Here is a 23573-nt window from a genome sequence, read left to right on the forward strand (position 1 = left end):
GTCTGTAACAACCGGCCAGACGTCGCATCCCGTTGCGCCGGTTTATACGCGCGAGTCGATTGGCTGAAGTTGAAATTGTTCATCTCGGCACGCTCAGCTCTGCGAGCTCTCGCAAGCTGAGGTGCAGAGAAGAAAGTGACATGACACACTGCTCGCAAAGGCAGCGCGCCACCGGTCCGCGCTGCTTCGCGTGCAGTGTGTCACGGCCTTAATGCTTCCTTTTGGCCGGAGCTCAGAACTGTCAGAGCTCCAGCCGAAAGGTATTACTGAGTGCCCGAGCTGACAGGAGCAGCTATGCGGTCTGCATTTGACAGAGACCCAGACCGTGCAGCTGTTCCTACAAGTCAGGTACGGCGTACCTGACTTGACAGCCGGCTGCTGGACGAATGGTACTGGTTCACGGGCTAGAACTGGCGCGCGGGCTGGTACTTTGAGACCCCCGGAGTAGAGGCTCTGCCACCCCTCCACTCCCTGCCGCCCTGAGGCCATGGCCTTGTGGGGAATCCAGCCCTGGTAGTGTGTTTTTCTATTGTCCTACAAGTATGTTTTATTCACGTTTCTGCACTTTCATTTAATGTTCTATGCATAATCTACTATACAGTCACTGATCACATATGACCACAAGGCTGTTTTCCCTATGGGCTCCAGCTAAGTGCATTCCACCTCAAAAAGAACAATCCCGAATGTCCACCTATGTCCAGCTGTGGATGACTGACTGGTGACTGCACAGGTGTATGAGGATCAATTGGATGTACTCGGATTAATGTATAAAATAGTGGTTTACATTTGCACTAACCACCAACTTCAGCATGTCTGCACTAGCCATTAAACTGCAACAGGGCTATTTAGTGGTCATTAGTGGTCATTTCCACTGGCCACTAATGTACAACACCCGATATGCTTGCCTAACCCCAAATACATGCCAAGAATACTTTTGAACAGACCACCAACTATGACCGAGTTATGTATGCACTGACCAATGGGCTATGTTTGAACTGAGCACTTATATACAAAAGCAACATGTTTATACTGACAACAAACTTATGGGAAAGCTGTCCACAATATAACAGTAGTGTGTTTGCTGGGACCACCAATGAACTACAGAAATATGTTTGTACTGCTCATCAACTATGATAGGGCTATATTTGTATTGACAACTAACATACAACACTGACAGTTTTGCACTGACCACCAATGTAGGACATATCACCATCAATGTATAGCAGGGACATTTACAATGTCCTTCATTATACCGTAGAACTGGGGGGCATATTTTAATTACCAATGCACTATATTTCTGAAATGAATACCAATGTAATAAAAGGGCCATCTTCACTTCCCACCAATGTAAAGTGAGCTTTTATCAGGAGTGTAGCATAATAGTAGTAAGAGGTGCTGCTATAAGTAAGTAGTATAATCCAATGGCCACCAATGTAAAGTGCTGGGTACTGCAGAGATTTGTAGATATGCCCCTGCCCTCTTAGACAGGTATCATCAGAAGAGGTGTTCCCATTTGGAAGATTTTACCTCACTTCTTATGTTCTGGTGGCAGTTGTAAAGTTTTGGATTTCCCAACACTTCCTGATTTGGTGGCAATAGTCACCAAGCAATAAAAGATGTTTAATTTAACATAGTGGGGAACCAGACAGCATTAAAAACATGACATGGGGTTCTAATCCTTTCCTACTGTATCTAAAACTTTTTGCCTAAATATACACTTTAATGAGTGATCCATCAGATATTAGTGAGCCAAATCATAGCTCCAAGACATGTAAAAGTTGTAACAGTAATGAAAATAGAAATGCCTGTAGACTGCATTTATAGTGTAATAATAATATAACCTCAATATGTGTATACGTTTAGCACTAGGACATATACTTATACTTATATCAGACGTGCAATTTTCCATTTAATTTAGGTGATCACAATACCACGGCTTATTTTTGCTAGTTTTCCCTTTTATTCTATTACTTTGGGTACATGAATCATTTTTCAAGCAGTGCATTGATGTATATTTAACCATGACATTTATCATTTTAATTAGCTGCCGCACACTTGTCATGAAACTTCTGCTCATAATGTACTAGAAATATTGTCATTACTATTATCTTATATCAAGCTTGACATTTTTTTAAAGATAGTAAATGAATAGGAAGTAATGACATAACGAATTGCACAGTCCATCTACAAGACAATAGATTTTTGTGTAAGAAGCAGAGTCAAACATCGTCTTAATATCATATGACTCAAACAGCATTTGCTCTGAGGATGGAAATGTCAAGCATTCTTCATTACACATCTAATGGACAAGCATCAATTGTTGTGGCTTTCCTACTCCTTGGAAAATATGATAGTTCAGAGCATCTTTCTATACATTGAGTGTTCTGAATAGTAAATAGTAAAAGGGTCACCCTTCTGAGGGAAGGACAATTAAAACTCAGAAACGATTTACAACTGTGAGGGGATGGGGGTTGTAGAGGGGGTTAGGAGACTCTGTAGCATACTTGGTGACCCTGTGGGGGATTAAGGTTCTGGAGGGGCCTGGAGGCAACTGTGGGGCATGCTGTTTCTGGAGAGTGATGGGGGCTCTGTGGGTCACTGTTGGAGGTTGGAGGCACTACGGAAGGGTTGGAGGCTCTGAAGCAGGCTGGAGGGCAGTGTGGAAGAATAAGGGGCAATGCAGCAGCTGGGGCATGGGCACTGTGGGAGGCTGAGTGGCACTGTTTAGACTTGCGTTAGTTTTGGAGGTTGGGGACACTGTGGGGATTGTGCACATTCAGGAGGCCTGGGGGCACTGTGGGAGGTTGAGGGACACTGCGGGTTACTGTGGGAGGTTAAGGGATGTGGAGGCTCTCAGGGTGCTGGGGGACACAGTGGGGGTTGAATGTAGCAGAAATTCCACCAATGCTCAGCGTTCCAATACAGGACATCTGCTTCACTCAGAAGGTGAAGATCTGTTACTGCGAACATCTAGAGATGTTAAATGTGCCTAAGCAGTACCCTGAATTTTTTTTATTTTCGCTAGAGTTGCTCCTAAAAATTGCACCTTTGTGCCTACAGCCTGATATGTGTATCCGCAGTATGACATCTATGACTAGCAGTCAGGCACGTTTCCTGACTAGTACTTGCTTTTTTGGGGGGGACAGCTGCAACAGGTCAGGTCCTCTTTAGGATAAATTCACACGTGATGCTTTAAAATGCATGAATGCTCAATAGGCCCCTTTCACACGGGCTGATCAGGAGAGGATCCGTGCATGGATCCTCTTCTGATCACAGCAGTAGCAGAGCAGATGTCACATTCTTGTCTGGACAATTTTAAACTGCAATTACAGGCCAGTCTATGATGAATTTGATGAAAACAGACACGACCAGCACGATCTGGTCCAGCTGAATGGAATCGGACCCGGCCAGAGCCAGGGTTAATGGGGTGTAAACAGATGCACATCGGTTTACACACGGCTGCCCATAGACTTGCATTGGGCATCCAATCGGGCCCACCTGAAAAACTGACAGGCGGACCTGATCGGAGCATTCGAATGAAAGGAGCCTAATGCGTTTAAATTTCTGATCCCATTCATTTGACTTGAACTAAAAAAATGCAGGGCAGGTGGTGTGGAAAATGGCTTTGAGTATTATAGCTGCTGCCATCTTATCACCTGATATTTTCATGTTCCTCATCACATTATTATAGGGCAGTAGTACCACCAGTGTCGCAGTAGAAACCACCACTAATAAACCCATGTAGAGTTGCATATCTCAGAAATAGTTCATAGACCAGGATATTTCTGTACCATAAGATTAGTAAATTTATACCTTGGATTATTAAAAATTTTATTTTTTTTAGAACCATATTAATTTACTTTAGGATAATTGAGCATACATACAGGCAGATGACCTGACACCATTCAGGCTCAAACTTAAGCAGGCTTTAGTATATCAGCCATATACATAATGGTTTATGGATGTTTAGCATTTTAGGGAGGTTATGTAAGCAATCGGTAATGACCCTTCTTTATATACCAGAAGTTTGCTTTCACAATTATCATTTTCAATGGCTATAATTGCAAATAAAATTAGGTACATTAAAGAAAAGAAATGTATGCCCAGGTAGAGGCACTTGTGTATTAAATAGTATCATTTTATAATCCTGTTTTTTTTACCTTTTACTTATGTGAAGAAAAGAAAAAATCATGGACAGCTCTCCCTGAAGATAGCTTAGGATATACATGACTGATCATTTTATGAAAAATTGGCTTTCACTCAAGGTTAATTACCAGTCAAGTTGATATTGTAGACGATATTCTCTGTCTTCTGCTTCACGCAGATTGTTGTTATATTTGAATAATTGCTGCCTCATCCTGGACACTTCTGTGTTGGAGTCCTCAGGGAACTGATCAGCTTTTTGCAGCTCATGTTGTTGTTGTTCAAGTTGATGTGTGAATCGTTTAGCATCTTGTAGCAGTTGTATTTCGGATTCTTGTATGCTGTAAATTTTTGATAATAAGGTCAATCTCTGTTTTCGTGCAATCTCATTTTAATAAACAGAACATTTAGGAATTTGAATCAGGATCGTATCAGTGTGTTTTTTCCTTTACTACTTGAATGACATCAGACTATGAATGCTGTGATGTACCTCATTAAGTTTATTCATTTTGCAAAGATAATACAAAATCATACAAACATATAGAGAATAATAGCGTCCTTTCACAAGTACATTGACCCACTATTAAGACCTAAGTTCGTGTTCTAGTCCCTCTCCACTTTATCCAAAACGATAAATAAAGTTTTGGCTTCAGTTGCCCTTTAAGACCTAAAATTATGGTTGGATTGTAACAATCAGAAGATAAATGATGTTGTGGCATATAATACGGGTATATAAAGCCCACAAGTGTTAAGATCAAACCTATGGGGATAACACAATCTCGTGTGATATATTAAGACAGCTTTACAACTGATATACATCTAAAGAGGAAGACGCTCCTTGCTGCGAACAAGAACACAAATACAAAAACCACATCCGTGAACAATAACAAGTTATGAATTGTCAGAAGCGGCACTTTTTTAAGGTACATAAAGTTACATTGTGTCTCATGCCAACAGTGTACTTTTTACTTCTTCAAAAACATTTGATTGTCATACAATAACATCAAATTATGGTGTCACGCCTGCGCTAAACTAAGCAAAATACTTTAAGAATCAAAAAACACTTTTAGGGAAAAAAATTTAAGCATAAGAATTATGATATTGTTTTATACAAAATGTTCACAACAACCCTGCTCCAGTAAGTATACACATTAAATGGCACGGGGTTCAAAAGTTAACTTCATAATTGTGGGCAGTGTAATCATCATTGTTTGCAAACTAATGGAAACAAGTGTTACAGCTTTCATATCTTTCTACTTGTGGCTGACAGATGAAATTGAAACTATTCATTTGTCTAAAGATATTCTTTGACTTACAGGGCCTGAAAAAAAATTCCAAAGTATTTATCTTTGGTACGTAGCATCCAATACACAAATTGAAAGGCTAATTCCATGTGACAGTGACAGTTTAGTGCTTCTGGAATCTGGTGTGTGCTGTAATGTGCTTGCTAATGTTATTAATTCTTCAACTTGGTGAAAGTAAAAAATACAGAAATCAGAATACATGCGGTACGTGTACACACTTTTTTAAGGCTACTTGGTCTAAAGACTGGCAGCCTTAAAGAGGAATGTTACCCTTATCTTGAAAATTCCAACAAACACGCCGTTAGAAATGTTTAGTAATGACGATCTACAAACAGATGCTTCTACTGTAGATAATTGCAGGCTTTGTATTCTTTGCATACCTTATTTTTCTTTTCTGGCGATTTTCACTAAGGGTGGATTAATCCATCTCCCTTTGCTTCCTGGAACTCTGGCACATGTGACTATGACATGTGACCATGCACATCACCTCAGGAAAAAAAATGCCTTTCCCTGTGAGATTTTGCAGTTTACAGAAGAGATTTTCCAGCAGTGTACTGTGATGTATCCTCCCCAGGATGCATCTCTTAAGCACAGGCTATATCATTAATGCCTAAGAGGGCCAGGAAGTGGAAAAACGGTAATTGTATGTAAAAGAAACATATATTAACTAATGAATGTAAGATGATTTCATATCAGCATGCAGAGCTGAATACTGATGTGATTTTTAGTGAAAGGGGGTACAGCTCAGAGGGTTCTTCTGTCTGCAGGCTGCTGCTACTTTTTAATTTGGCGCAGTGGGACAGGAAAGAAAATCAGCAGGATCCAGAGCATCCAAACACCGTCAGAGAATTAGATCCAATGCAAAAAATAATAAATGCACATTTTTTCTTTTATAAAGAAGTGTACCTTTATTATTTTTGTAGACTGTGCCTTTAAAAAAGGGCAAATATTTAAAATGACAATGAACTTGATTTTTTTTTTTATCCAGCTGTTTTTATATTGTATTTTCCCCAGCTATATTTACAATTCATTTTGTGAATGTGTAGCTGAGAGTGCCCCGTGCCATTCATTCTATGCTGCATGGATTATGCCGTTTGCAATGGGGTGCTGAGCAATAACAAGGTGAATGTTAATTTATTAGGCATAGCTAGGTATCTGGATATACAATTTGTTACTTGAAAATATACTTACATTAGTTTTCCTCCACTCAGCTAGGGTTGTCTTCAGTCTTAAAGTGACATTAAAGTCACAAATATTTCCCCCCTCCCCCCATGCTGCTTTAAGGACTTACCTTAAATGATGCCTCTTAATCCGATCCTCTTCTTCCTTCCACTTGTATTCAGCAATCACTGGTTCCAGTCTTCAATCCAGTGCAGACTCCTGTCTCTTCCTGCCCCACGGTGTCTGTCCGGCGTGCACGCGAACAGCTGCGTGCATTGACTTAGTGTGGGTCTCTCCTCTTCTCCCTGCTGAAGATCTGTACTGCGCATGCGCCCGCCCCATCATCCTGCATGGCTGCTCGAGAATCTTCAGATCTTTGGACGGGAGCGAGCGATGTAGACACAGGTAAGTACCATGTTTCCCCGAAAATAAGACAGTGTCTTATTTTTTTTTTGCACAAAATAAGACACTAGGTCTTATTTTCGGGGGATGTCTTACCTGGCTGGGGGAGGAGTGGACGAGGTCCCGGAAGGCGACGTGCTGTTGCCGGTCCCGGCGGATGTCGCTTCCATTGTGCGTGTGTGCGGGCGGGAGCTGCGGCTGGCGTGTGGGCGGGGCAGGAGCTGCGTGCGTGCGATCTTATATTAGAGAAATCCCCGAAGATAGCGCTAGGTCTTATTTTCGGGGTAGGTCTTACTTTCGGGGAAACACGGTAATTACCTTTTTGGTAACTTTTTTGTTTGTCTTTATGTTTTTGCATATATCTACTGCTTGCTAGCAGTAGATATATGCAAAAAAAAAGACATTAAGCACTCTACCCCTATTATTTTACATGGGGTCTCATGGAGAATACCCGTAGAGAAGCCCCAATACTGCATTCAGCTGGTAGACATTATGATAAAAACAATAACAGTAGTAGCATAATCTGGGAACCCCAGTTATGGAAAAAGTGTAATATCTAAACATTTGTAATTGTGAAATTTACAGTACATTTAAAATTACATTGTAGAAACATACCTTTTCAGTGTTTCATACAGTAAAGTATATTTTGCCTTGAGCTCTGCCACTCTGGTTCCAGGGATTTTTCCAGATGACAAAAGCTATGAGAAACAAAATAGCAAGATATGTCATTAACCCCAGACAAATTCAATTATTCTTTAATTGTCACTGAAATAGAGTGGCCTGGATTAGCTGGGCAGATTCATTTTGTACCATGTAATCTTTCTCTTTTGATACCTTTTCCATAGCGTCTCCTTATTTTCTTCAGTTCATGTCCCTAGGCTTATTGTAGCAATAAATATTATAATTATGTGCCTACTGCAAAGGATCAGGAAGGGATTGGGCTACCCATAGCTATAACTAGCACTTCTGATACGTGTTGGAAATGTTTTATGTTACATGCATATTCAAGATATGACATGAAGCATGGTCAAACCAAACCCTACCTTTGCCAGGTGTGAATAGAGAAACTAAAAGTCCAATCAGCTACTGCGAATAAGGTACTTGCATTTCTCAATGGAATATAGGTGTAGTGCATTTCAAGGATGGTCATCTAACTGCACAGAACCTACATTTTTTAAAAACACTGACTGACTATTTTGCACATTATTCACTGCACTCATGTTTTACGTCCCTTCTTTACTTTTGAAATCTTCTCTGCCGTTATTATTATTATTATTATTATTATACAGGATTTATTTAGCACCAACAGTTTGTGCAGCACTTTACAATATAAGGAGGACATTAAAGTGATAATACAAGTAATACAAGTCAAGACAAGATGGTAAGGAGGGCCCTGCTCATGAAAGCCTGCAATATAAAAGGGAGGGGCAAGTGATACAAAAGGTGGTAGCTGTGTGGGGATGAATTGTTTGAGAAAGTGATTGTTCAGTGGTTAGGTTTAGGAGGGATAAGCTTCCCTGAAGAGATGAGTCTTTAGGGATTTCCTAAAGGCATACAGAGTAGGAGATAGACAAGCAGGTTGGGGTAAGGAGTTTCAAAGGATGGGAGAGACTCTAGAGAAGTCCTGGAGGCCAACATGGGAGGAATTGACGAGGGAGCTAGAGAGCAGGAGGTCTTGGGAGGAGTGAAGTGAACAGTAAGGGTGATACTTTGTGACAAGGTTTGAGATATAGCTGGGGAAGGAGTTGAGAATTGTATCATTTGGGTGATTGGAAGCCAGTGCAGGGATTGGCAGATAGAGGGTTGCAGACACCGAGCGGTTGGTTAGATGGATGAGTCTAGCAGCAGCATTCATGATAGACTGAAGGGGGGATAGCCTGTGTAGAGGTAAGCCAATGAAAAGGGAGTTGAAATACTCAAGAAAAGAGATAACAAATGAGTGGATGAGTAGCTTTGTGGTTTCATTTGTGAGGAAGAGGCGCATTCTGGAAATGTTATGAATGTGAAGTCAGCAAGATTTGGATAGTGATTTGATGTGGGGAAGAAAGGTGAGGTCAGAGTCAAGGATCACACCTAGCACCTTGGCATGGGGGGAGAGCTAGATACTTGTGTTATCAATCTCAATGGAAAAGTTGTGGGAAGGTGCGCTGGGGGGAAAGGAAATATCATGAGCTCAGTTTTTGAAAGGTTGAGTTTTAAGAAGTGTTATGACATCCAGACTGATATGCCTGTTAGTAAATTAGTGGCACGCAAGGACACAGAGGGGGTGAGTTGGGGGGTGATATATTTGGGTGTCATCAGCATAGAGATAGTATTGGAAGCTATGTGAGGTTCTCAACTGACCAAGGGAGGAGGTGTAGATGTAGATGCTATATGCAGATCTGACAAATCTTCAAAATCCTGCGTATTATATATAGGACAGGTAGCACCATTAAATATTATGAACATATTACGTGAGTCTGTGTAAATCTTATGAGCTATTAAAAAAACTATTACAACATGTAGTAATATATAGCAAACAACCATATGTCAATTCACAAACATACTGTATACACTGTATACATTATTAAAGGATCCTTTTCTTGCCAAAGGCATCCTCTGTATTTGTCCCCCATTCAGAAAAAACCTTGCATTCTTTTCAATGAGTGCAAGGCATTGTGATGCAAATGAACATCAAAATATCCCCTCCTCCAATCACAGAATTCCTTGCATTCATTGAAAATCATGCAAGGCTTTTTGTGAATGGAGGATAGGGTACAGCAAGTAACTCAGTGTACTGAGTGTACTGCAGCTGGACCTGATATCTCAGTGCTGGATGTTCGGCGCCATCAGGACAATGTGGGCTTAATAAAACGCAGAAATTTATCAAATGCTGCAGTGGCCAGAGATGGGGCACATCTCATCACTGGTAATTTATTTTTACTGTGCAAATATTAAAAAAACAGTACTTTAATCTCCATTTCTTTCATTTACAATGTCGGTTTGTCTTGCAAAGTGACTTTGCCTTTTGAGCCAATGCTCACCTAGTGGTTTTTCATCTCATAAAACTTTGCATACACTACCGTGATACCATAAACATTTTGGACACTATTAGCTTCTTTAGTGAAAATTAAGTATATAGAAAACACAAAGTAATACATGAAATACTGTATCTAATTATTTTCATATGCAATATACAGTACTAGGTATTCATAGTCATTCATACTGGGTAATTCTGGGCCTTGCACATGAACAAACATGGATAGCACTCAAGAATGCAACATACTTTCCAAAACAGGAGTGTAGCCAAGAACTTTTCTAGCCTATGATGAAAAAACAGCTGTTTGTACGTCAATTACATTAATTGTTTAAACTTTAATTATTACATAGATATGCAACATTAATATAGCATTGGCACAAGTGCAAGAGCTATATTCAGCAAATTAGATAATTTCTAAGGCAGGCAGAGGGCAAAGCGCTAGTCACCAGTAACCTGCAGCCTCCCTTCAGATGCTCTTTTCTCCATTACTGATTTAACATACCTTGTTCTGCCTGTGTCTCTGTGTAAAGGTGGCCATGCTAATAGAAGCAGGGATTTGCTTCCCTATGTCATAGCCTACCCCCTCTATTGGTCCTCCCAGACTTCACTAGAGTCTCTCCAATCCTATGGATCTCGCTACCCCAACCTGTCCATCTATCTCCCACAGTCACTGCCTTTAGGCGATCCCTTAAGACTCATCTCTTCAGGGAAGCCTATCCCGCCTTAACCTAACCACAGAACAATCACTTTCTCAAACAATCATCCCCACACAGCTACCTCCTCATGTATCACTTGCCCCTCCCTTTTAGATTGTAAGCCCTCACAGGCAGAGCCCTCCCTCCTTACCATCTTGTCTTGAATTGTATTGTGATTGTAATGTCTTCCTTATATTGTAAAGCTCTGCGCAAACTGTTGGCGCTATATAAATCCTGTATAATAATAATAATTGGTGACTGGTGATCTGATAACTGGTGTGGCAGCAGGGGAGGTGTAAGAAGCACAGATCCACAAAATCAATACAGCAGAAACAGGAAGATCCTTGCATTGCTGGTCTTTAGATAACGTTTTCTCTCCCATAAGGAGAAAAATGAGCAGCACATCACCAAATCTCACCCTAATATAATGAGACTAGAAATCAGGGCAACACGAATCTCGCACAGCAGATATACAGCTATAACGTTGTAGACACAGTAATTATATTGCTGTTTTTCAACAGGAATTTAACACAAAAAGGTAGATTTTTTCTGGATACCACTTGCACACAGTTAACATTTCATCTTATTCACTATAACATATCAGATCTTTAGGTTTTGGGTTCAGGTGCAATTTAATACAGTAATTTACAGTTATTAGTTTCACATCATTGGGAAGACATCAGACAGAGATTTTGTGCACTGGAAGATGAGTAAACTAGCCTCAAGAATATAAGCCATATACCAAAATTGTGAGACTATGATATAAAAGCACTTACAAAATCACAGTATTTTGCACTATGAGATAGCATGTGGAAGTCATCATGTAAAACCATTTAAATCCTTGGTTCTCAACTGGCAGGTTGTGTTCAGTGGGTCACCGCATGCCTTCCACTTTTCTAGGTGAGAGGCTACTCAGCCTCCCCCCGGCGCAGCACTGTCAGTTCTCAGGCCAAGCAGCCATTCAAAATATGCCCAGTGCTGAGTGTCAGCTTGAGGTGGGGTGTGATGGGGCCATGGCCATGAGGGAGCTCCATCCATATGTGCCTTGCTTACAGCTCCCTTGCGTGCCCTGTAGAGGTGCCTGGACTGAAGAAATGTTGAATTCTGGCTCCCGGCACCTCTACAGGGCGTGCAAGGGAGCTGTGCAAGCAATTCACATATGGATGGAGCTCCATCACAGCACAACAGCCCACACTGGACCCCAGGATGAGGATCCACTCCAGTTCTCAGAAAACAGGGAGACTGTGTGGATCTTGAAAAAAATATAAAAAAATGGGAGATTAACACACTGTACCGCGCAATTGCACCTACCGTGCATTCTGGTTTGGGAGGTGTGTTGCCATTAATTTAAATGGCACCCAAAAGCACATCCAACCCACAGTTTGATTGCCAGCATCGGAACGCTCTGTATTGCAATGCCGTGCGTTCCATTGCAGTGCAACTTGGATCATGACTTATTGACCAAGGACAAATGTGGGTCCTGAGGTTACACAGGTTGAGAACCACTGGTTTAAAAATAGAGGTTTACAGAAACCCCTATTTGTCCTATAAAACTTCCAAAATGATCAAGGATCACTGGACACATCTGAGTGCATGAGGGGAGGCAAAAAGGTTGGCTTCGCTTTATCTTTCCTAGATTCCCTTGCAGTTCCCAATAGGGCAGAGTCCCACACAGCCGCGCCAATTTCAAATGTGTACACATGCCCACAGGGAAAAGAACACCATGATACAGGTAAGTGGAGGGTGGGAGGGAGGTTTGCGATCTGACAATGTTTCATATTACACCCTAAATATGGGTGTAACATGAAACATGGTCAGAACCGTAAACTTAGGTTTTAAGACTCAGTACTAGCAATCAGTTCAGGGCCAAGTCATTTAGATCTTATGTCTGCTCTATTAGAGTCTGAGGAGCAGCCTTCAGAAACACAGGGAAACCAAACTAGTTTAGTACTTATTTAACTGTAGTAGGCGCAAAAACACTGCACCTCATTTCTTAGGCATGCCAATTAAGAACCCTGCTGTTCTATAGCCTCGATATTCAAATCAATGAAAAATAATAGTCTACATCTTGAAACCTAACTGTTCTAAATGCTATATATGTAATTATATTAACTGAAAAACAAAATAATGCTTACCACAAGGGAATCACAGAAAAGGATGTAGCGGCTAATGTAACATCCCTTAACCCTTACTATGCACAAACCGTAGGCTGCCTAAGTGACTCCATACACTGTGTACAATCACCAAGCAATAGAAGAAGATGCACATACTGTATATTTCACTTTCTTATGGCTTTCAAGAGGACCATGAGCAGGTGGTCAGAGCTACATACACATCTAAAGAAACTGCATCTTATGCTAGGTTTTCTTATTATAGATACAGTATACAAAAAGATGATAACTTTGGTAAGCAAGCATAGTCACTCTAGGACAGTAAGGGGCTCATGTATAAACCTATAGCCCAGCGTAAAGTTGGGTGAATGTTGTTCGCACAACATTGCTACCACTAAATGGCGCCAAGGAACATAGAAATGTCCTTCAGAGCCATCTAATGGCAGTAGTGCAGTGCGAATGGCATTTACCCAGCTTTGCGCTGGGCGGAAGGTTTATACAAGAGATGCAGCCAGCACATCAAAAGACTGCTAGGCTGCAATATATTCAATTTTTTGTTCTTGGGTGTAGGTCAGCATTTCTCAACCTTTTTTTTTTTGTCACGGCACCCTTTGAAGGTATACAAAATCTCGAGGAACCCAGTTTAAAATGTAAGAAAACATAAATGTAAAAATATAAAACATTATGTGTAGGTCCTCCAAACATTTTTACCAGGTCATTATCTTATCCAAGATAGGGATCTGGTATGGAGTTTAAAGGGGAACACCATGCAAAAACACAAAAAATAAATGTGGGAATCGCCCCTTCACATCAGAATTCTCTCCACATCTGAGCCCACTTCTTTCACATTAGAGTCTCCTCATTCACATCAGCGTCCCCCCTTAACATTACAAGCCCCCTCACATCAGGAAGCCTCTTCACATCAGAAGCCTCACTAAACATTAGGAGCCCCTCCTTCACATTAGGAGCCCCCCCCCATCACATCACATCACCTCCCCTTCACATCGGGAGCACCCCATTCACATCAGAATACCCTCTCACATCAGAGTCCCCCCTTTCACATCAGTGTCCCCACTTCACATCAGAAAACCTCTTTACATCAGGAGCCCTTCTTTCATATTAGTATTAGGAGCCCCCCTTTCACATCAGTGTCCCCCCTTCACATCAGAAGCCCCTTCAAATCAGACCCCCTCTCCTTTGCATCAGAGTCCTTTGTCCTCCCTTCACATCAGAGTCCTACTATCACACCATATGCCAGAGGAAGCCAGAAGGCACCCTGGTTAAGAAAGGCTGGTGTAAGGCAACTAACAGATATAATGGCGCTGTCCTTATTTTACTCATGAAAGGAACAGGAGGAAGAGTTATCTGTATATATATGTGTTGGTAAACGAAAAAACTTTTCCGGGGTCTAATCATGCAGAAACAAATGTATATACCAAAATTTATATAAAATGTTATTTGTTACCATTAACAATCTAAAAAAAATATGTGATCCCTATAGCACAAAATATTAATGAAAGAAAACGTAAAATAAATGTTTTATTTTTGTTCTCCTTTTTAAAAGATGCCAAGATAAGTGTAAAATGTATCATTAACAAAGGGCTGCACATTTATTTTTAGCTGATGTCCTAAACAGAAAGAAATTTTATTTTCTGCAAATCCTACTATGCCAGGAAGTTCTCTTTAACATCTCCGTGACTTTATTTTGTAAGAGCTCCCACCCATTTCAGAGGAAAACCAGAGCTCCGTGTTGCAGCACAGCCTGCTGCCACTATATAAGCTGTACAGCTTCGCAGTTCAGCATCTCTCGCTGTAAAGATGAAGTCTCTCCTCGGTGCATTAGTCTCTTTTGCTTTGTTAACTGCCCTACATGCTGCAGAAGAACAGAATGTTCCATCAGAAAAGCCTACTAATGCCTGTTCTATAAAAATGAAGACTGGAGGCAAATGTGATGAAGATGGCAATTGTCCCTACCAGGTAACTCTGCCTCCTATGACTATTCAGCTCCCTAAGCAGTTTCAGCTGCTTGAAAAAACTCTCAAAGAAGTACAAAGCCTGAAAGAAATGGTAAGTAACCTGAAGAAATCATGCCAGGACTGCAAACTGCAGGCAGATGACAATCTGGAGAAGGATAAGGATGAGGTGCCAAATGAGGGCCAGATTAATCAAATACAAGATCTGCAGTCTAAGGTTAAGAAAATGTCTATTAGTCTGAAGAACGCTCGATCTCAAATAAACACCTTGCAGGGTCAGCTGGAGAAGATGAACTCAGTCAGTATGAACAATGTGGAAGAATATATTGACAGTAAGGTGGCCAATTTATCAAGCGAAATGAACAGCTGGGACAAATGCTCATATAATTGTCCACTACTTAAGCCGAATACAAGTATGTATTCATGTACAACAATATGGTGATCAGGGCAATCAGGGGGACATGGAAACTGATTTTGGAATAAATACATAATTGGACCAAGAAGTGATTGTTATACTTGATTGACATTCAACTTTAAAGGAGAACTATGAGGTGAGTGCTTTTCACTCACCTCATAGTTCTAGCCGACCTGTGACAATGAGACTGTCACAGGTCGGCTTAGTAGATCGGGAGGTGAGCGTTCGCTCAATAGCTCGCGGTATACTGCAACGTCTCAGTATACCATGAGCTGTAGCTCGCGGTATACTGAGCTTAGGGTGACGGGAGGATACTAGTTTGTGTCCTCCCGTTACCCTAAGGAGAACTATGGGGAAAAGCCTTAACCCCATAGTTCTCCTTTAAAAAACTATAGATAAAATTTTAACCCCTTGTTAAAGTTTAACATATTTTGCCATCCAAAGCGAGGAGGGATTATAGTATTATCCGTCTACCGATTTTGGTTTTCAGACCTCCAAAGCCTAGGGTGAAGGCAGATTGGGACTCACAGCATAGTGTCTACAATGCCATTTTTTGTCACAAATGTGTTGCATTGTAAAACATTTGATTCAACATAAGCATGTTGGTAGCCCTTTTCTAAACATGTCACAATAGATCAGGGGTAGGCAAACTCTGGCTCTCCAGCTGTGGCATCTACAAATCCCATGAGGCATTGCAAGACTCTGAAAGCCACAGGCACGACTCCCAGAGGCAGAAGCATGATGGGATTTGCTGTTTCACTATAGATGGAGGTCAGAAGTTTGCTCACCCCTGCCTCTTTTAAGCTATTAAGGCTACATTTACACTAGCACTTCTGCATTTAGGTTGTTTAAACACAGGGGAAATGATATGGGAAGTATTAACAAACTTTATGATTTCTAGATCAAGTTCTCCTGTGGTTAGATGTACTTTTGTAAACTGGAGTATACTCACGTTCATGTGTCTAGATGCATTTAGATTATCTAATCAGGTTCCCCAGGGTTCTCTGCTAGGCCCAATACTGGTTAACCTGTTTCTTAATGATATCGGGGAAGGCATCAATAGCCATGTTTCTGTGTTTGCAGATGATACTAAAATTGGGAGGGTAATAGACACGGGCATAGACAGTGTAACATTACAGGAGGACCCTAAATAAAAAAGTGTAGTGGGCAACTACATGGCAGATGAACTTTAATATTGAAAAATGTAAAGTAATACATTTTGGGGTTACAAACAGGCCCTCCTTCCATCTTGTCTTGAATTGTATTGTGATTGTAATGTCTTCCTTATATTGTAAAGTGCTGCACAAACTGTTGGCACTATATAAATCCTGTATAATAATAATAGTAATAATGCAGCATAGAAGCTCCACTAGAGAATTTAGAAGTGGAAAAAGATTAGGGGGTCATAATTAACTGTAGACTAAACAAAGCTGGCACTGTCATACATTAAAAAGGGAATGTTCTCTAGAGACAAAGCAATAATTTTTGACATTTTCCAGAACACGGGTTCAGCCTCATCTGGAGTATGCGGTTCAATTTTGCTCACCAATCCACAGAAAGGATGTCCTTGACCTGGAGAGAGTCCAGTGAAGGGCAACAAAACTAGTAAAGGGGATGGAGGACCAAAGCTATGAGACAAGGTTGCTAAATTTAAACATGTTCACTGTAGAAATGAGGCGATTAAAAGGGGACATGATTTTGATGTAAAAAGTGTTTAATAGTGATGGTAATATCAGTTAAAGACTTTTTACTGTAAACTTACTAAAGAAGAAAAAGAGGCAACCACCTGAAATTGGAGTAGAAAAGATTTAGGGGCGAAGGGGATTATTTTCATTCGGTATGAAATCATTCAAAGATCGTTTAAATACCTTCTTCAGAGAGCATAACATACAGGGGTACAGGTACTCTTCATGACTGGAACACACGGAGACTCACACACACATACAAAGGTTGAACTCGAAGGTCCTGTGTCTTTATTCAACCTCAACTAATCTGCCCTTGGACACACAATTTTTTTCTAAACACAGTTAAACTGAGCGCAACTCAACCCAGACTGCACAGTTTGAAGTATACTATTTAAAATCATTACAAGCATTTATATGTGTTATTTTTTCAATGCCAGTGTGAATGAGGCCAAAGAATTGACGTTCATAAATGGAACACTGCATTGATCTCTTACATCAGTCCTTGAAAATGCTCTGAAGATACATTGCCACAAGGCCAGGACAGATGAAATGTAAATGATGCTGACAATGTTCAGTCATTTCTGGTACATAATACTATATTGACTTGACACATATCTAACACAACCACAAAAAAATGGTCCCCCCCTGAAAAGAGGTAACATACTGGAGAATGTGCTGGAAATAGAGGAAATTAGGGATGATTTTCTGATAATGGGATACAACTTGGGCTCAAATGCTACAAATTAATGGCACAGAAAGAAATCTGAAAACAAAGCTACAGAGAAACAGGTGCTTGCTGGCATCTGCTGCAGTTCATTGTGTATAAAGATTTCCAAAGAGGAAAACTTGGCAAACGATTTAAGTAACAGAGAGCAATGCTTGGTGGAAAAAAAAAAGTGCTCCACAGGGGCTCATTAAAGATAAAGTGACTTGGAGAGTGGAAAGTGAAAAAAACAGGTAAATTAGCTTACTACTTAAGTTTCGAAAGCTCTATTACTCATAATAGGAACAGATAGGAGTATATTTATACAGCAGTAAAGGTGACTTTTACCAAAACATTCACTGATGGTAAATCAGTTGCATTTAAAACAAATGCCCCAGAAATATTCACCAGTGAATGTTTGGTGAATGTCAGATTAACTGCTAAAGAAATATACCCCCTGAGTTACTATTAGCTAATTATTCTACCTGATATTAAATCAAGTTTTGATCATGATGAGGGCACCATTTCTTTACATAAAGGGGTCTATTCACTAAGCTGCCGAAGGATCTAGCCGTAGCATCGGCTGATCCTTCGGCTAGCTTCAGCCCCAGGACCCCTTCGGTTCAGTAGAACTGAAGGGCTGCTGTACGGGCTATTCACTATAGCCCGTACAGCTCCCGAAGTTGGCCGAGCAGCTCAGTCGAGCCGAAGGCATATGCCTCGGCTCGGCTGAGCTGAGGTGAAAGCGGAAGCTGGCCGAGCGGCCGGCCGACAGCCTGCTTCTGACAGCTGGGCGGAGCCAGCCGTGATCTTACGGCTGGCTCCAGCCACTTGCAGAGAGATCAGCATCCCTGGTTACCAGGTAACCAGGGACGCTGCCATTACACACTGAGAACCCGGCTGGGCCGCTTTATTTTTACAATGTTTATTTGTAAAAGAAATGTTGCTGAATGTTAAGTTCTCTGTAAATTAATAGCTGTCTATATACAGTACATACAGTATATTGCCTTTTTCTATTGCATGCATTTATAAAGGCAGACAACAGAATATATAACAGAATATGTCATCAGGTATCACAGACTTATCTTGTCGGTGTAAACTAATTAGTGACATTTCATACATAACGATTCCCCTCCACACTTCCTATGCTGTGGAAGCATTTCCTTGATGAGACCTAGAGGAAATACTGCCGTTTATAATATAGCTGGGACATGGCGTTTAGTGGCGCACTGTCACTTCCCTTGCACGCAAGTCTGCACACAAGATTGGTGACAGTCCTACATTTATAGCTTTTTATCTCCAAGAAACAGCTGCAAAGATAAATGTCTGTTATATAAATCAATTAATGACAGCGGAAACCACCGTGTTCTAGCATCGTCCACCCTTTCCTATTTAGGAAGCCAAGTTTTCTTTCAGTGATTATCTTTCCTATTGTCCTTTTTGAGAGGCTATACAATCATATTTGAAGATATGTAATTCAGATTTTTGGAAAAAGTTCAGTCCACAAATTCACAAAAAAAGTAAGAGCTGACTGAGTTAACAGAGATGTGGGAACTTCTCTGGAGCACATAAACGTTTAGGTGAAAAACAGGAAGTAGAAAGTTCAAGCTGTGTATAAATGGAGGAAATATTTATCCATGTGAACACCACTGAAGTACCAAACACACCATCAGTCATTTCAGTTTAGACTAGAAAATGTCACCCTCTCCTCTATTATTTGTGGTCTTTTTTTTTCATTAAACTTTTTGTTAACATTTTCCCTGACAACGGACAGAAAAAAACACAATAAAGCGAAAATGTCAACACACAGCCTTAAAAGGAACAAACTACTACGTACATGTTTGGCGAGGTGAATAATACATAAAACAAGGCATTTTCCATTGTTGTACACAATAAGAATATTTAACTAAATTTATGCTATGGTTTCATGTCAACATCACATAAATAAAGATGGGGGAGAGGGTGTAGGGTATCCATTCTGTCACAGAGCTTTTGTAAGTAGAGTGAAAATAGCCCTGTGAAGACTAATACCCTATGGAAGGTCAATAAACAATGATTGCAAGTTGAGGCCAGTGACTGCTTCCAATCATTTCCTATATCCAAGTTTCAAAATTGTAGCCATATTCTATAGAAATCTGCCTTTTTCAGTATAGTAATCTCTTTCATAAAGCAGATTTTGTCAATGCTTAGTGCCCACTCAGTTTTTTGGCTTACAATTAATTACCAATTTTCAATCTGAAAACACGCGTTACTCAAAAACAGTCCCCATAACAAAGGTTGTCCTTAATAATTAAAAAAAGGGCCAAATAAAATCTTGTATGCATGTGTAACACAGGCATCAAATTTATCATCACAGCATTCACATACCATCAGTGAGAGCTTAAACTTGTACTGCCCCATTAGATCTCTCCCCAGGTTTGGCCAACAAGAGTCAATTTTGTAGCACCGAATTCTGTATTATTCATTCAGGACACCACTGCATGCAAAATATTTACTATACTTAAAGCATTGCTACAATATTCTCTGTAAACTTCAGAATATGCATAATGTGAGCTGTGAGGCATGCATTGTATTTTATAGACACAAATCTTATCTTATTACTTATGTACAAATGAAATTTTGTTATTGACTTGTTGTTATTTATTTTTGTGCTCTCTTTACAGGCATGCAGTTTATCTACAAAGACTGCGCTGATTACTTCAAGCTAGGCAAAAGGCTTAATGGGGTTTACCACATCATGCCAGATCCAAAGAACAAAACATTTGACGTGTACTGTGATATGGAGTCCATGGGTGGAGGATGGACATTGGTGCAGAGTCGTCAGGATGGCAGTATAAATTTTAACAGGACATGGAATGAATATAAAAATGGTTTTGGTAACCTTACTGGAGAGTTTTGGCTGGGTAATGATAAGATACATCTGTTGACCAAAAGCAGCAACATGATGCTGAGAATTGAACTTGAGGACTTTAAGGGTGTGAAGGAACATGCCACATATGACCAGTTCTATGTGGCCAATGAATACCTTAAATATCGATTGTCAGTCAGTGGCTACAGTGGAACCGCAGGTGATGCCCTCCTCTTCAGCAAGCAGTACAGCCATGACCAAAAATCCTTTACAACACCAGACAAAGATAATGACAGATATCCATCCGGAAACTGTGGGGCTTACTACAGCTCTGGATGGTGGTTTGATGCATGCATGTCAGCCAATCTAAATGGCAAGTACTATAGGAGTGACTACAAGGGAGTGCGCAATGGAATTTTCTGGGGTACATGGAAAGGTGTGGATGAGGAACATATCAGCAGCTTCAGGCAAGCCTTTAAAAATGTCAGAATGATGATCAGACCAAAAGACTTCTCATCATCATAAGCTTTTTTTCTAGTTTTAGCCAGAGTGGGGAAGGGTTACTGATATTGTCTCTGTTGGGAAGATTTGCTCCCATTTTAGGTCTCGGTGAAGAGCAAATTCTGAAGAGATATGTAAAGTTTTACAGATCTTTCAGGAATGGGGTAGAGGAGAAATCTCCTAAAAAGGACAACTGTTCTGTGACAGCTGTCAAAAAATTGGTTTTCAACTTACTTTATGGATATTTATGTCGTACTTCCTATTGTCTTCTCTGTGGAAGTAAGTGAGAGAAAATCTTCTCAGGGGGACACAACAGCAGTAAAAACTTGACAAAAGATCTAAGGACTAGTTCACACCAGCCCCAGTGAGTTCCAGCCCGGCTCACCTTGTTTTGGGGTGGGAGGGGGCGTTTCGGTGCAGGCAATCGCACTGTGGCTGGAGGGTGTGGCTGTGGTACCATTGACTTGAATGCACCGTCACGCCCCCTCCAGCCCCAAAACAAAGTGAGCCAGCCGGAATTAGATCCAGTGCGTTCCGGCACAAATCGGCCTGGAACCCACTGGGGCTGGTGTGAACTGGCCCTAACACTTCCTCATTCTGTCCTAAACTAACATATATGGATTAGAGATCCATTTGATAAATATGTTTATATATTTGTGAACTTTTCTTTTAAGTTATGTTATAGTAAGGAATAAATAAGCAACATTTCTGTTTGTCGTTTAAAAAAATGAAAGTACGGAATGAGCTGAAGGACCTTCTTATTCATCTACAATAAGTAGGAATTACAACAACCTCCAACAACAAAGCAATAACTAATCATGACATACATTTATTAAATGAACTTTGCAACAAGGTTCAATAAAAGTAATTTATTTACAAAAATCTAAATTTACGTATAGTGAACCTGGCCTACCAACAGTACAGAAGTACAGATACCCAATGGTTCCTGCAAATTCTTATGTAAGCCTTAAAATCAATCCCTGTACCCCAGTGGAGCCCCTCTGGATCCTAGGGCCAGGCTGACTCGGGACCTCAATTTCTACACAAGTTGAGAATAAACCCCATGCCCTTCTGGTGATAAATCCTACTCCTGCCATTCAAATGCCAAATGCTAGAGTGTTTGTTGCCCATCAAAGTTCTCAAAGTTAAGAGTTGAATGAAAGGAAAGAGGCCTATTTTTGACTTGTTTAGAATCCAAGGGACACAGAAATCGGTTTAGAGTCCTCAGGTCTGTAAATGAATCACAAGGCCATTTCCATTCAAGAGAAGAGGTTGTATACTCACCTCTTCTGTGGCCCATATGCTACCTCCCCTCTATTCCAGCTCTGCAGCTTCCTTCCCTCTCTTCAGCATGTGACACTTTCAAATACGAGTGTCCCCCACCACATGTTAGTTCCCTCTTCCAACCCCTACACCACTACAGGATTTAGCAGTGAAGTAGGGGTCAGAAGAAGGTATCAACATATGGCATAGGACACAGGCATCTGATGCTCCTGGAAGTATGTAATGCCTTAGCTATTGATGGAGGCTGCAGCACTGGAGGTAGGAGTCAAGTGTCAGCATAGAGATCAGTATATTACTACTACTCTTGCAGGAACTTGAACTTTTGATTAGTTTAGAGATCTGACAGGGTCTCTTTAAAGATTAACTCAGGTGCTTTCAGGCTCCACAAGGTGCCTGCACTTCAACACTGTTGTTACCTTAGAAACATTTTAGGCAAGGTCATATTCTATTCAGTATTAGTGCTATAGACTCCATCCAGATCCTACAAGAGATTTTATTTATAGAAATCACCCTCCCATATTGACTGGATAAATAATTTAGATGGAAATTTTAAGTTGTGCAGCATGTGAACTTGTCTTTCTGCTATGGATACGATTCCAGGGAGAGAATTCATTATTCTTTTTAAAGGAACAAATGAATAAAAATATTAAATAAGGAAATATATAAATAAGTACACAAGAAAGCAAATAAAGCTGATAGCCTAAGGGACCTTGTTGGACAACCATTGGAAGATTTGCCCCATTTATAATGCCCATTCACCTACCTGATACCTTATAAAATTAGGCATATACTTGGATACCGCAGCAATAAGTCTAAAGGTTGATCAGTGATCATAAATCAGTTTGTCTGTTAGGCAAATTAGTGAATTAATGAATCACAAATGTCTGGAATCAGGACAAATGTACACGGATATGAATCAAACATTTAAGAATGACAGATTATTTGATGATCACTAGTGCCCACAGACAGAGTTACAGGCGTGGATATATGTAATCAAAATCATTTTGTATTCTTTGCTATTATTTAATATATCATATTTGTATTCATGTTATGTGAGGCAATATTATCCAAGTATCCAAAGAATATTCTACTTCTGTAACAGGCGTTACAGAAGTACAACTGTCTATAAGTAAGGTTATGATTCAGAAAATAGGGTACTTTAATCCACTGTGTAATATGGCTAACCATTCTTTGCTGTTTGGAAACTGTAAGTGTATATACTCATTAAAGGAGGACCTGTCTTATGTAATAGTAAAGTATATCTAAACCTAAGAACAAAAATGTCATATCTTGTAGCTTACCAGCCCTTAGATGTGGCATGTCATCGAG

General features: G+C 40.4%; 2 protein-coding genes across 2 annotated transcripts in view; one reads left to right on the top strand and one right to left on the bottom strand.

Annotated features, from left to right (window-relative positions):
* CCDC146 (coiled-coil domain containing 146) overlaps window positions 1-23573 on the bottom strand; it is a 70207-nt gene that overhangs the window by 37480 nt on the left and 9154 nt on the right. Inside the window, exons 2-3 of the mRNA XM_018560436.1 lie at window positions 7626-7708; window positions 4275-4484 (exon numbers count right to left, since the gene is read on the bottom strand). Coding sequence (XP_018415938.1) covers window positions 4275-4484; window positions 7626-7708 — 293 coding nt within the window. The remainder of the gene's footprint in view (window positions 1-4274; window positions 4485-7625; window positions 7709-23573) is intronic.
* FGL2 (fibrinogen like 2) lies at window positions 14597-21068 on the top strand. Its single transcript, XM_018560437.1, has 2 exons — window positions 14597-15221; window positions 20275-21068. Exons 1-2 carry the CDS (start codon window positions 14654-14656, stop codon window positions 20982-20984), a joined length of 1278 nt encoding a protein of 425 aa, XP_018415939.1. The 5' UTR covers window positions 14597-14653; the 3' UTR covers window positions 20985-21068.

The sequence above is a fragment of the Nanorana parkeri genome, unplaced genomic scaffold (assembly GCF_000935625.1).
Source record: "Nanorana parkeri isolate BGI_ZX_2015 unplaced genomic scaffold, ASM93562v1 scaffold454, whole genome shotgun sequence".
Lineage (NCBI taxonomy): Eukaryota > Metazoa > Chordata > Amphibia > Anura > Dicroglossidae > Nanorana > Nanorana parkeri.

Coding starts and splice junctions, on each gene's coding strand:
- FGL2 (XM_018560437.1), top strand. CDS start 14,654: ATGAAGTCTCTCCTCGGTGCATTAGTCTCTTTTGCTTTGTTAACTGCC. Junction 15,222..20,274: donor ACTACTTAAGCCGAATACAA/GTATGTATTCAT, acceptor CTCTCTTTACAG/GCATGCAGTTTATCTACAAA.